Here is a 12120-nt window from a genome sequence, read left to right as displayed (position 1 = left end):
AACATCCGAGTGGAGACCAGCAGAAATCCCCCCCCCCAACCCCCCAAAAAAACATCTGTTAGCATTTAGCTGCCGTTGCCGCCAACCAAAAAAAGTAAAATTACGACTTTGTCCACAAGATGACAAGTACATACGGAATGTAGCCTGCAGTATTGACTTTGACTGGGTTGACTTGTTTGACTGATCTACATTCGGTGTTATGCAACACAGCGCGTGAAATTTGTGGATTTGTCTTTGTTGTGCGACTTCGTGGAGTTTGGGGGGAAAAAAAAAAAAAACATTTAAAACAACGTCCACGGTCTTTATTGACTTAATGTTACATCGTAAAATTGCTATAAAGTAAGACAATGGCTACGTTGTGTTACTTGTTTAAAGAAATCTTCCCGTCGAAGGGAATTTCAGCCCCGAGGACAAAGTGTGCGCTTCGGTCTCTCCAAGGCCATTTGGGGACACAAACCTCCATTTTGAGGTTATGTAACAACACGTCGAATCCTCTTTCTGATAAATTTTGGACCGGGACGGTTAGAATTTGACACCCGGTCGCTATATCACGTACTTTTTAGAAATGCCCTGCCTCCAGTTCTCGCCTTCCCTTCACATGATGTCAATTGAAGCCGTCATGTGAACGGCCTTGGTAGAGGCCGTGATGCGTGCGATTAAGTCACTAATAGGAGACGCGTCTGTAAAAATCAGACGATCAATAAACTGTCAAGATACACAGTAAGATGGTGAAATTTGTGGTATAGTTGCAGTAGTTTGCCCTGTTATTTCAAAAACCAGGAAGCTATCCTGAGGTGAACTAGGTTTAAATTATATTATCAGGAAGCAGTTTAATTTAATGAATCAAGCAAAGCCAGCCATGCACAGCACATCCAGTGATAATTAGAAATGGTTAACACAGTAGAACCTCCAGAATGGCCTTTTGAAGCACAATTTTCTTGAATAAAACCATTGACGGTACCGACGGGTCAGATCGGTAATGCACGGCGCCACGCGTTCAAGTAGGGGGCCGCCCACATCAAGAGGAGATATTCACAAACACACACACGCAGCGATCTAATGCCGGATTTCTGTTGAAAAAGTATGAAAGCTGTACCCCATACAAACAGGAAGGATGATCTCAGGAGTGATTTGTTCGCGGATTCAAGGTAATTATTCTATTTTTCGTACCATGCATGCATGTTGAAACATTGTGAAAAAAAATCAATGTGAGAAATTACTGGCTACTGCAATGGCATCATGGTTAATAAATGCTTAGCTGCACGTTTTTTTTTGCTTTTAACCAAGAATCGAGACTGTTTTACGTCAATATCTATAAAGAATTTGGGGATTTAAACATTTATTCACACTAATTTTCACCGGAAAAGCTCTGTTTACATAAGGCGGCCATTAGCTACATAACTAACAGACTAGCATTGTACTTCGACATATTTATGTTAAATTAATGCTAACTGCGCCTTTTTTTTGCTTTTAACCAAGAATCAAGACTGTTTTACGTCCATATCTATAAAGAATTCGGGGATTTAAGCATTTATTCACAAGAATTTTCACGGGAAAAGATCTACTTAAGGCGGATGCGAGCTACATTCACTAACAGACTAGCATCGTACTTCGACATATTCACGTAAAATAAATGCTAATTGCAAGTTTTGTTTTTTTATGCTTTTAACCAAGAATCGAGACTGTTTTACATCCATATCTATAAAGAATTCAGGGATTTAAGCATTTATTCACAAGAATTTTCACCGGAAAAGCTCTGTTTACGTAAGGCAGGCGTGAGCTACATTCACTAACAGACTAGCATTGTACTTCGACATATTTACGGAAAATAAATGCTAACTGCACGTTTTGTTTTTTATGCTTTTAACCAAGAATCGAGACTGTTTTACGTCCATATCTATAAAGAATTTGGGGATTTAAGCATTTATTCACAAGAATTTTCACCGGAAAAGCTCTGTTTACGTAAGGCAGGCGTGAGCTACATTCAGTAACAGACTAGCATTGTACTTCGAAATATTTACGTAAAATAAATGCTAATTACACGTTTTCTTTTTTAATGCTTTTAACCAAGAATCGAGACTGTTTTACGACCATATCTATAAAGAATTTGGGGATTTAAGAATTTATTCACAAGATTTTTCACCGGAAAAGCTGTCTTTACTTAAGGCGGCCATTAACTACATTCACAAACAGACTAGCATTTTACTTCGACATATTTACGTAAAATAAATGCTAATTACACGTTTTGTTTTTTATGCTTTTAACCAAGAATCAAGACTGTTCTACGTCCATATCTATAAAGAATTTGGGGATTTAAGCATTTATTCACAAGAATTTTCACCGGAAAAGCTCTGTTTACGTAAGGCAGGCGTGAGCTACATTCACTAACAGACTAGCATTGTACTTCGAAATATTTACGTAAAATAAATGCTAATTACACGTTTTGTTTTTTATGCTTTTAACCAAGAATCAAGACTGTTCTACGTCCATATCTATTAAGAATTCAGGGATTTAAGCATTTATTCACAAGAATTTTCATGGGAGAAGCTCTGTTTACGTAAGGCAGGCGTGAGCTACATTTACTAACAGACTAGCATTGTACTTCGAAATATTTACGTAAAATAAATGCTAATTACACGTTTTGTTTTTTATGCTTTTAACTAAGAATCGAGACCGTGTTACGTCCATATCTATAAAGAATTCAGGGATTTAAGCATTTATTCACAAGAATTTTCACCGGAAAAGCTCTGTTTACGTAAGGCTGCGCGAGCTACATTCACTAACAGACTAGCATTGTACTTCGAAATATTTACGTAAAATAAATGCTAATTACACATTTTGTTTTTTTATGCTTTTAACCAAGAATCGAGACTGTTTTACATCCATATCTATAAAGAATTCAGGGATTTAAGCATTTATTCACAAGAATTTTCACCGGAAAAGCTCTATTTACTTAAGGCGGCCGCGAGCTACATTCACTAACAGACTAGCATTGTACTTCGACATATTTACGTAAAATAAATGCTAACTGCACGTTTTGTTTTTTATGCTTTTAACCAAGATTCGAGACTGTTTTACGTCCATATCTATAAAAAATTCAGGGATTTAAGCATTTATTCACAAGAATTTTCACCGGAAAAGCTCTATTTACTTAAGGCGGCCGCAAGCTACATTCACTAACAGACTAGCATTGTACTTCGAAATATTTACGTAAAATAAATGCTAATTACACGTTTTGTTTTTTATGCTTTTAACTAAGAATCGAGACCGTTTTACATCCATATCTACAAAGAATTTGGGGATTTAAGAATTTATTCACAAGATTTTTCACCGGAAAAGCTCTGTTTACGTAAGGCGGCGCGAGCTACATTCACTAACAGACTAGCATTGTACTTCAACATATTTACGTAAAATAAATGCAAACTGCACGTTTTGTTTTTTAATGCTTTTAACCAAGAATCGAGACTGTTTTACGTCCATATCTATAAAGAATTTGGGGATTTAAGCATTTATTCACAAGAATTTTCACCGGAAAAGCTCTCTTTACTTAAGGCGGCCACTAACTACATTCACAAACAGACTAGCATTTTACTTCGACATATTTACGTAAAAGAAATGCTAATTGCACGTTTTTTTGCTTTTAACCAAGAATCAAGACTGTTTTACGGCCATATCTATAAAGAATTCAGGGATTAAGAAAAAAAAAGCTCTTTGTATTGGATTCCAGTCTGTCAGCTTTGACGGCATCACCAACAATGCAGGCCCCCTATTTATCGGCCCCGCGCCCCGTATCCCGTCAATACATTATGAAGTCTATGATAAAACTAAAACAATTAAAAGCATTCATCTTCGGAATGTGCTTGACAAGACACCAAATATAATATTAACTTGTGTATGTGCATTTTGGTGTAGATTCACATTAGCACAACTGCAACTTTGTGGCAATATTTCTTAGAAAAAATCCTTATCCAAAGTTCAACTGTAAAGCGAGTGTGTTTCTCCCACAGAGACTGATTGAAATTGTGCGGATTCTCATTCAGCATGACATCGTGAGGTGAATGACCTCAAGGAGCTTTTTTCCGGGCAATCATTTTTTTTTTCGCATACAGTTTCAAATTGACTTGTTCTACTCACTTGTAAGTCAACCCATCTCCTTTAGAGCATAGCTCTTCAGCCGTTTGACCGTCCGAGTGTTGGTCACATCTGCTGGTTCAGAACGTGTTGGCCATTACTAAGCGCTAAGTGATGACACACGTGTAAGCGTGTGCCTTCCCGAGGCGAGACGGGAGTGGGGAAGGAAAGGGGAGACATCTTACTTGTATGTGAGGCCGTCTCCGATGGAGAAGAGCTGCTGCGCCGAGAGCCCGTCCTCGGGAACGTAACCGGTGCCGCCGCTGATTAGATAATCCGCCATACTGTGACAGAAAAAAATAAAGTGATGATTTAAAACATAAGGTGACTCACCCTGCAACACATTTCTTGGGCTTCTGATTGGCTAAATATTAAGACTGCAACAACTAATCGATTAAAATCGATTAATAAATGAGTTGCCAATTAATTTGATAATCGATTTTTGCCGGCAGCTATGAGGAGTCCTGTTTGGGTCCTTGTTGGTGTGTAATGTGAGGCTCCGCACGCGCACCAGTGATAAGAGCAAGAGAGAGAGAGAGTTCACCGCTATACTCAGGTTTAGTTGCTGAATCAAGAATATTTACGCGAGCGTTAGATTTCCTTGAGTCGTGTGTTGTTAGATCCATTGAACCTCAGTCAGAGGTGAATTAATGAAGCCAATTGTATTGTATGTAGGACTGCAGCTATCGATTATTTTAGTTGTCGATTAATCGATGAACTAGTTAGTTCGATTAATCGAGTAATCGGATAAGGAACATGAAAAATTCAAATAACTGAACTGAGCCTCAAATGGTATTACAAAAAATGAAGATCTATGTGCAACAAAAGAACAATTTGCTAACTTAAATAGCAAACGTCCGCTAGCTTAAATGCTATAAAATGCTAACTTTTATTTTACAATGCTCTTAACAAATGGTGCAGAAACATATTTCAACATAAAAATGGCTAAATATGCCTAAGAACTAAATTATGAATGCATAAAAAAACATTAGCTCAAACAAAAACTTAGCTTACGTTGGTCTTAACAGGGAGCAGTTGGATTCAGTCATGTGAAATGAGGCAGACCAGAGGGCAGTGTATCCACCCTAATCAATAAAACTAAATGGAAACACTTTCAAAATAAACCATTACAACACCACTTTAATTAAACGAATACTCGAATCAATAAAAATGAATTCGAATATTTTTTTCTAATCGAATTCTTGAGTTAATCGATTAATCGTTGCAGCACTAATTGTATGTATTCTTTGTTGACGAGACGTTACTACATAGCAAGGAGCGCTTAGATAGTTAGCAATTATGCTAATCCGTGTCATAAGTTTTCTTTTTGTATTGTTTTGGGAAAAGCATATCAGCAATTGAGTTATTGTTGGATAGTAAAGTTCTCATTTCTTTCCATACAGAAACCACACTTGAATCAACTCATATAACATTCAACACAAACTCCCATTCAAAATGTAAGTTGTCATACAAGAGAGTGTGCTTTGAAATTGAATTTGGATTGTATTTATGAACAACTGTTTCATAAAGAAAACTGGAAAAAAAAAAAAAGTCAATCAACAGTACTTTTTTTTTTTAATTAATGAACAAGACTTTGGTCTGAGAAATTCTTTTTATGTTTTATGATCAGAATCATTATTTAAAACTTTAACGTTTTATATACTTAAAACAGTACAGTTGTAGTTAAGTCGGGATCTGTAATAATTTTGAAGGAAATAGTCATCCATTTTGTCTTCATTGTTACTTACTAAATGCCTAAAACAAGTTAAATTGTGAATTAAAAAAAAAAAAACGTGAAATTGATCCAATTAATCGATTAGAAAAATAATCGGTGGTTGCAGTCCTACTAAATATACTTGTTTTTTTGTTGTTGTTGTTGTTTTTTTTTTTTCAAATGATTGCCTATACAGTGGTACCTCTACTTATGAACGTCCACATCCAGAATTTTCAGGTGAAGACACGCCTCAACGGGGAAAATTTGCCTTGTTACGAAAGAAATTTCAGGATCCGAGTTGCAAAAATACAGCTCCCAGAGTTTACTGATTGTAACATACTTATAGCTGCTCTGTCATGGGCTAATGTCTAGCATCCAATTGGCTAAGAGGGACCTCTACTGTATGTGTATGTGTGTATCCCAGCATCCTCTTCATTCGCCCCTCGTGTTCCAAAAGCTTTACATAACTGTATTAACTTTTATTCTTGGTTTCTTACAATATGCACAACTCTGATTTTATGTTTTTCTGCAATAACGTAATTTTAACATGTGTTTATTTATTATGTTATGATGCATTTTAATGCATTATAAAAGATGTCTGAATTTTGGGAGACTTGGAACAGATTAACACGTTAACATGGAAAAGGTGTCTCTACTTACAGAATTTTCAAGTTACGAAGTTACAAAAACAATTTCGTAAATAGAGGTACCACTGGAGTACATTTTGTTAAAGCATCTGATTGGCTGGTATCAAATGCAATGCTTATTAAACATGAATAAATAATGCCACTGTACCCCTTTGATAGGTTTTTAGGTAGCCGTAGGAACATATTGAGAAGATGAGAGCGCCAGTTAGTTGATTATCAAACTACTTACAAAAATGTCTATCGAGAACCTGGCACCGTTTGCATTTTGATGACGTCATAGATAGATTAAATACGTTTTGAACGGAGGATAAAGGGAATGAAAATGTCAACGTTGCAGCCTTCCAGTCGGCATTCTGCAGAACGCGAGGTGACAGAAAACATGTTGACGCAACTTCATCGCATACACTTTTGTCGGAAAAAACAATCGGCGACGCTAAACTTGCCATAAACGCCAATTCTTATCTTATGAACTGGCCTAGTAACCTAGATCGCCGGCTAGTAGACATTAGCTTCCAGCTCCGGAACGTGCTCTTTAAAAGGCTACATTACGAGGTATGATGTTTAAATATATCCACGCCGAATTGACATGCTGGTCCGTTTGTTTCGTATACGATGGCATTTGGCTATAATTATAACTTAAGTAGTGTGCGGAGAAAAGTAGGCGATGCTATTTTGGGGTACTTTGGAAGCGAGTTCGGAGTTTTGATGCGCCAAGGTGAGTCGTGCAGGATGATGCTTACTTACGACTCGTTTAAAACGATCATCCAAGTTGGATAACTCGAGATGCAGTCACGGAAATCTGACAAAAATAACACTGCGAAAAACCAACAAGCATTTGAAGAGATCACGCAGATTGAAGGGATAAATAAGGCATCAGAAATAGCAGTGATCTCATAATAAACGCAACTTGATCCGAATGCGATCATGCATACATTGACAGCACTTGATATAATATAAGTCTTGTTAGTAATGATCACATTTAGTTTTAAAGTGCAGGGAGAGCAACTTTTTTTGTATCAAATGGGATACATGTGGAGCAAGAGTTAGCCATTAGCTGAGCAGCATGCCACTCTTCTTGCTTTCTGGGATGTGCGCATGTCCGCTGTCTTGTGTCAACTCGCGCGTGTGGGACTTCTCATGAAAAAAACGAACTGCGGTGTTCTATTCAATTTGATCCACTTCGGCATATATGCCGCTTAAATATCCCCAAATTGCAAAACGATCGCCAATTTCCAAATAGAAATGTGGAGTGGCTGCAGCGTGGACGCCAACATGCATGCTACGTAGGCGTGAGTTTACCTCGATGAAGAAATGAGGGCAGACACTTCGCCCGTTGCTCCAAAAGTCAGTGGGGGAAAAAAAAAAGAATAAGATGATTGCAAGGCTCGAGCGTGTGCGACGCTGGGTTGTGCCACGCTGAAATATGTACCAGCCGATCCTAGTTACATCCCCTTTCCGCGTGGGGGCGTGTCAATTCCCCGCGTGCTGATGATGCTGCCCAGCACAAGGAAAACGTCTGACGTCACTAGCACCGAGGTGCGCAACCGCGCATTTGAGGGTCGGGAAAAAAAAAAAAAAACGCATTTGAGGGTGAGGATTGTCATGTGACCATTGGGCGTAGGTTTGCATAGGGACGGTAGGGCCATAACACTGCCAACTTTTCAGGATGCTCTATTGACCCCACCAACTTTTAAGCAACCTTATTTGAATTATATAATGATTATAATTGATGATAATTATTAATGATAATAATTAGAGATGTCCCGATCGATCGGCGTCCCGATCGTTCGGGTCCGATCACGTCATTTTCAAAGTATCGGAATCGGCAAAAAAATATCGGCCATGTCTTTTTTTATATATATATATATATATATATATATATATATATTTTTTTTTTTTTTTTTTTTTTTTTTTTTTTTAATTAAATCGTTTTCTAATTGTATTTAACGTTACAGACATAACATCCAGCGTTTTTAGTTTAGGCTTAAGGTAGGGTTATCAAATTTATCCCGATAACGGCGGTAACTAATTTTCTAAAAAATGTATCACGTTAAAATATTTAACGCAATTAATGCATGCGCTGCACGACCCACTCACGCTTTGTCGCGCTCAATCTGTAATGGTGCCGTTTTACCAATATAGAGTGATAAAAGGCAGCATAAAATGAGTAGAGTGAATTTTGGCAGCCTTTGGAGCCTTTTTTAATTGGCTAAAGCCTTACATTCCCTCTTCCAACGATTAAAAATATCATGGGAAGCAATGTGGGGAAGCAAGGTAGCAGTTGATCTTTTTCTTAACACCTTAGGTTATTTCCCAACGCAGAGAAGATATATCAATTGGTAGCACTACGCACAGTCATGGTTCTACTTCCCATCATGCATTTGGGCATGGCTACAGTATCATTTATTGAAAGCTCAACAAATACACTAGATGGCAATATTTAGTCACAATATACAAAGTCACAAGTCTTTCTATCCCTGGATCCCTCTCACAGAAAGAATATTAGTAATGTAAATGCCATCTTGAGGATTTATTGTCATAATAAACAAATACAGTACTTATGTACTGTATGTTGAATGTATATATTCGTCCGAGTTTTTTTCTTAATGCATTGCCAAAATGTATATGATCGGGAAAAATTATCGGGAATGATTGGAATTGAATCGGGAGCAAAAAAAAATGCAATCGGATCGGGAAATATCAGGATCGGCAGATACTCAAACTAAAACGATCGGGATCGGATCGGGAGCAAAAAAACATGATCGGAACAACCCTAATAATAATTTATAATGTCTTCCAATATGTTGTAAGAATAGAATTGACTCTTCTATTATTAAGTGAATTACTGTATGTTCATTAGGTTGACTTAAAGAGCATACGACACCAGAAAAAAAGTCTTAAATGGCATTATTATGTGAATTAGAATCATATTTTGAGACGATTCGACTATATACAACAATTTAGCAAAGCGCAGATGACGAGAAATTAGTCTTTTAATCTGCCGGTTAGCCACGCCTACAATTATAGGGCTTTAGCGTCCCCAACAGGTGGATGACGTCAGCGGTAGACTAGGCTCATCGGTTTTACTATTCAGCCCATTGAGGGGGAATTGTTCAGAACGAGGAAAACGAGACGAAGAGAGCTGCAAAATGTCATTGTTTCAGTCTCTCTACTCCCAATATTTTTACAGGATATTCTTTTTATCCAAGTATTTTCCCCAATAGCTATATAAATGGCTTGAGAAGGACCAGTCAGCCCGTCGAGGGGGAACTATTCACAATGAGGAAAATGCGACGAAGAGAGCGGCAAAATGTCATTGTTTCTGTCTCTTTACTTCAATATTTTTACAGGATATTCTTTTTATCCAAGTATTTTTCCCCAATAGCTATATAAATGGCTTGAGAAGGACCAGTCAGCCCGTCGAGGGGGAACTATTCACAATGAGGAAAACGCGACGAAGAGAGCGGCAAAATGTCATTGTTTCTGTCTCTTCAATATTTTTACAGGATATTCTTTTTACCCAAGTACTTTCCCCAATTGCTAAATAAATGGCATGGTCATGACAAATAACTTGTGCTAAATGGAATATAAAATAATAAAAATCCATTTATTCAAGACGACATGGCAAAATTACTCCATAATGGTCAAAACAGTCGACTTTACCTTTACTGTCACACCTGCCGAACGATATTTTATGACACCTAAATCGGACATATGTCATTTCCCTTCCCCGGCATCGGAGAATGTAAACAGACCAGAAGGAGTGACAGCTAGCCGACATGCTAACCCGAACCGAGGGATGTTTCAAAGTCTTCGAAGTGGAAAATCACACATAACTAGCCTGGATTATTTGACATGACGACCCGGTTGTCGAGTTTCTTTGCGGATCGGCAAACCGCCCGGCGGAGAGCAATTTACAGTTCGTTCCCTGGAGGAGGGTGGCTGGAATTGTTGTGTAGCTAACGTGCTAACAGCTAACTGCTAATGAGCGTGAGGATAGCTTTTTACATGCCTATCAATGATCAAACGTAAGTAGTCCTTTATTTAAAGGAATTTTATAGTGTTTACTTTGTAATCACTGTATTCGTATTTGACATAATACAAAACAAGATGTTTACTCACTTCCTCGTAAGTCCAATGGTCCCACAGTAAATATCCACGGTGAATGGGAACCTTTTGAAACTCCAAAAAGGCGCATACGCCTCTCCCGCATACAGAATGATTTTTCTGCAGCCGTTTGGCTGGCGTGATGCAAAAAATAAAAGTATTAATCCGCAAAATCAGCTGAATCCTTCGTCCTCATACACAACAGTACACTGTAGCGTGAAGAGGACGTCTTCTACCGTACACGTCACAGCGCCCTCCTCCTCAATGCGAGACCGAAGCCGGAAGTCACTCATTTTCCTGGCGCGGGATTCAAAAAACTAAATAAATATAGCGATCGCTTCCACACACATCCAAGCGGTCCATATCATTCAGGAGCATAAAATACCGCGTGTATTATGAAATAAACATGCTTTTTCGTGTCACAAGCACTTTAAATTTACCCCTTTTAACTTGCTGAATGTCTGAATGCTTAATCGATTGCTGAATTTTTCCCCTCAAGCGCACGTTTGATTGGCTGATGACTAGAACAAACAAAAACGCACTCACAAAACCCGGACAGAAATACACGACAATATGCCGCCTCCTCCACCTCCTTCAAAGACGAGAGATACTAGAATTTTTTTTCGGCCAGCTGCAGCAGCAGCCACTGTAAGTAGACATCAATGTTGTGGAGGTGGGGAACATGCCACTAATTTTGCAACTGAAAATCAGACCTGCATCACAATTAGCATAACATTAAACTGTGTGAACTTGCTAACCTGCAAAACTCGAGTAGGAAGCAGCTTAGAAATTGGTGTCCTCCTGCACTGTGTTTTCTACCGTTAACGTTAATTCAACTGTGCATTTATTCATTCAAAAGATATTTATTTTATCTATTATTCATTTAACATTAATTTTATTTGCAGCCTATGCAGACATTTCTTTAACCCCCCCCAAATAACACACACAAAAACGAAACCCCTTGTAAATTTCCTTTATATGAAGAAAGGGAGAATTCTCCCATTTTCTCCCTTGAAAGTAACAATTTTAACTTTTCTTTTTTTTTTTATTTTAGGCAACACATCAGCATATTTGTGTGAAATGTAGGCCTGACCCCCGTTCACCCAATGTGTTTGGTCTTATTAATGTTCCGTCCCCAGCAAAAAATGTATACTGTATGCAGGTTATGCTGTTATAGCGTCCCTACCAATGTTGAGACCAAACCTACGCCCATGCATGTGACATAAAATGTGAGGGTTGTAAATTACTACTTTTTGAAATGGATTCATTTAAGTAACATTTGGAGGGGGAAAATGCATCTAAACAATTTAACATTGCAATCAAGCACTTGCACAAAAATGTGGTTACATTAAACCAGTACTTGATGCCAGGGGTGGTGCATGTGACCTCGTGGAACTTTTTAGCTGTACTAGAATAAAGTGTAATTCCACATCCACTCAGTGGGTGGCAGTGGCGCTCTCGTTTTCAGAGTGTGCGCAGTATTTTTGAACCAAACAAGAGCACACAGCAAAGAGCACTTGA

At 38.1% G+C, this 12120-nt stretch overlaps 1 protein-coding gene across 10 annotated transcripts in view; it reads right to left on the bottom strand.

Annotated features, from left to right (window-relative positions):
- The window catches only part of impdh1b (IMP (inosine 5'-monophosphate) dehydrogenase 1b), a 145763-nt gene that overhangs the window by 36874 nt on the left and 96769 nt on the right, over positions 1–12120 (bottom strand). For 4 of the 10 annotated variants that reach the window (XM_057856366.1, XM_057856365.1, XM_057856369.1 and 1 more), the window contains 2 exons: positions 4317–4415; positions 4135–4206 (listed from right to left, as the gene is read on the bottom strand). In XM_057856366.1, the coding sequence (XP_057712349.1) occupies positions 4135–4206; positions 4317–4415 (171 nt within the window). Of the gene's footprint in view, positions 1–4134; positions 4207–4316; positions 4416–7791; positions 8026–12120 lie in introns of those variants that run through there. The other 6 variants (XM_057856368.1, XM_057856370.1, XM_057856371.1 and 3 more) reach the window with 4 other exon arrangements.

Source organism: Corythoichthys intestinalis, chromosome 13 (assembly GCF_030265065.1).
Source record: "Corythoichthys intestinalis isolate RoL2023-P3 chromosome 13, ASM3026506v1, whole genome shotgun sequence".
Taxonomy (NCBI): Eukaryota; Metazoa; Chordata; class Actinopteri; order Syngnathiformes; family Syngnathidae; genus Corythoichthys; species Corythoichthys intestinalis.
Note: the sequence above shows the minus strand (reverse complement) of the source record. Positions and strands in the feature narration are given on the sequence as shown.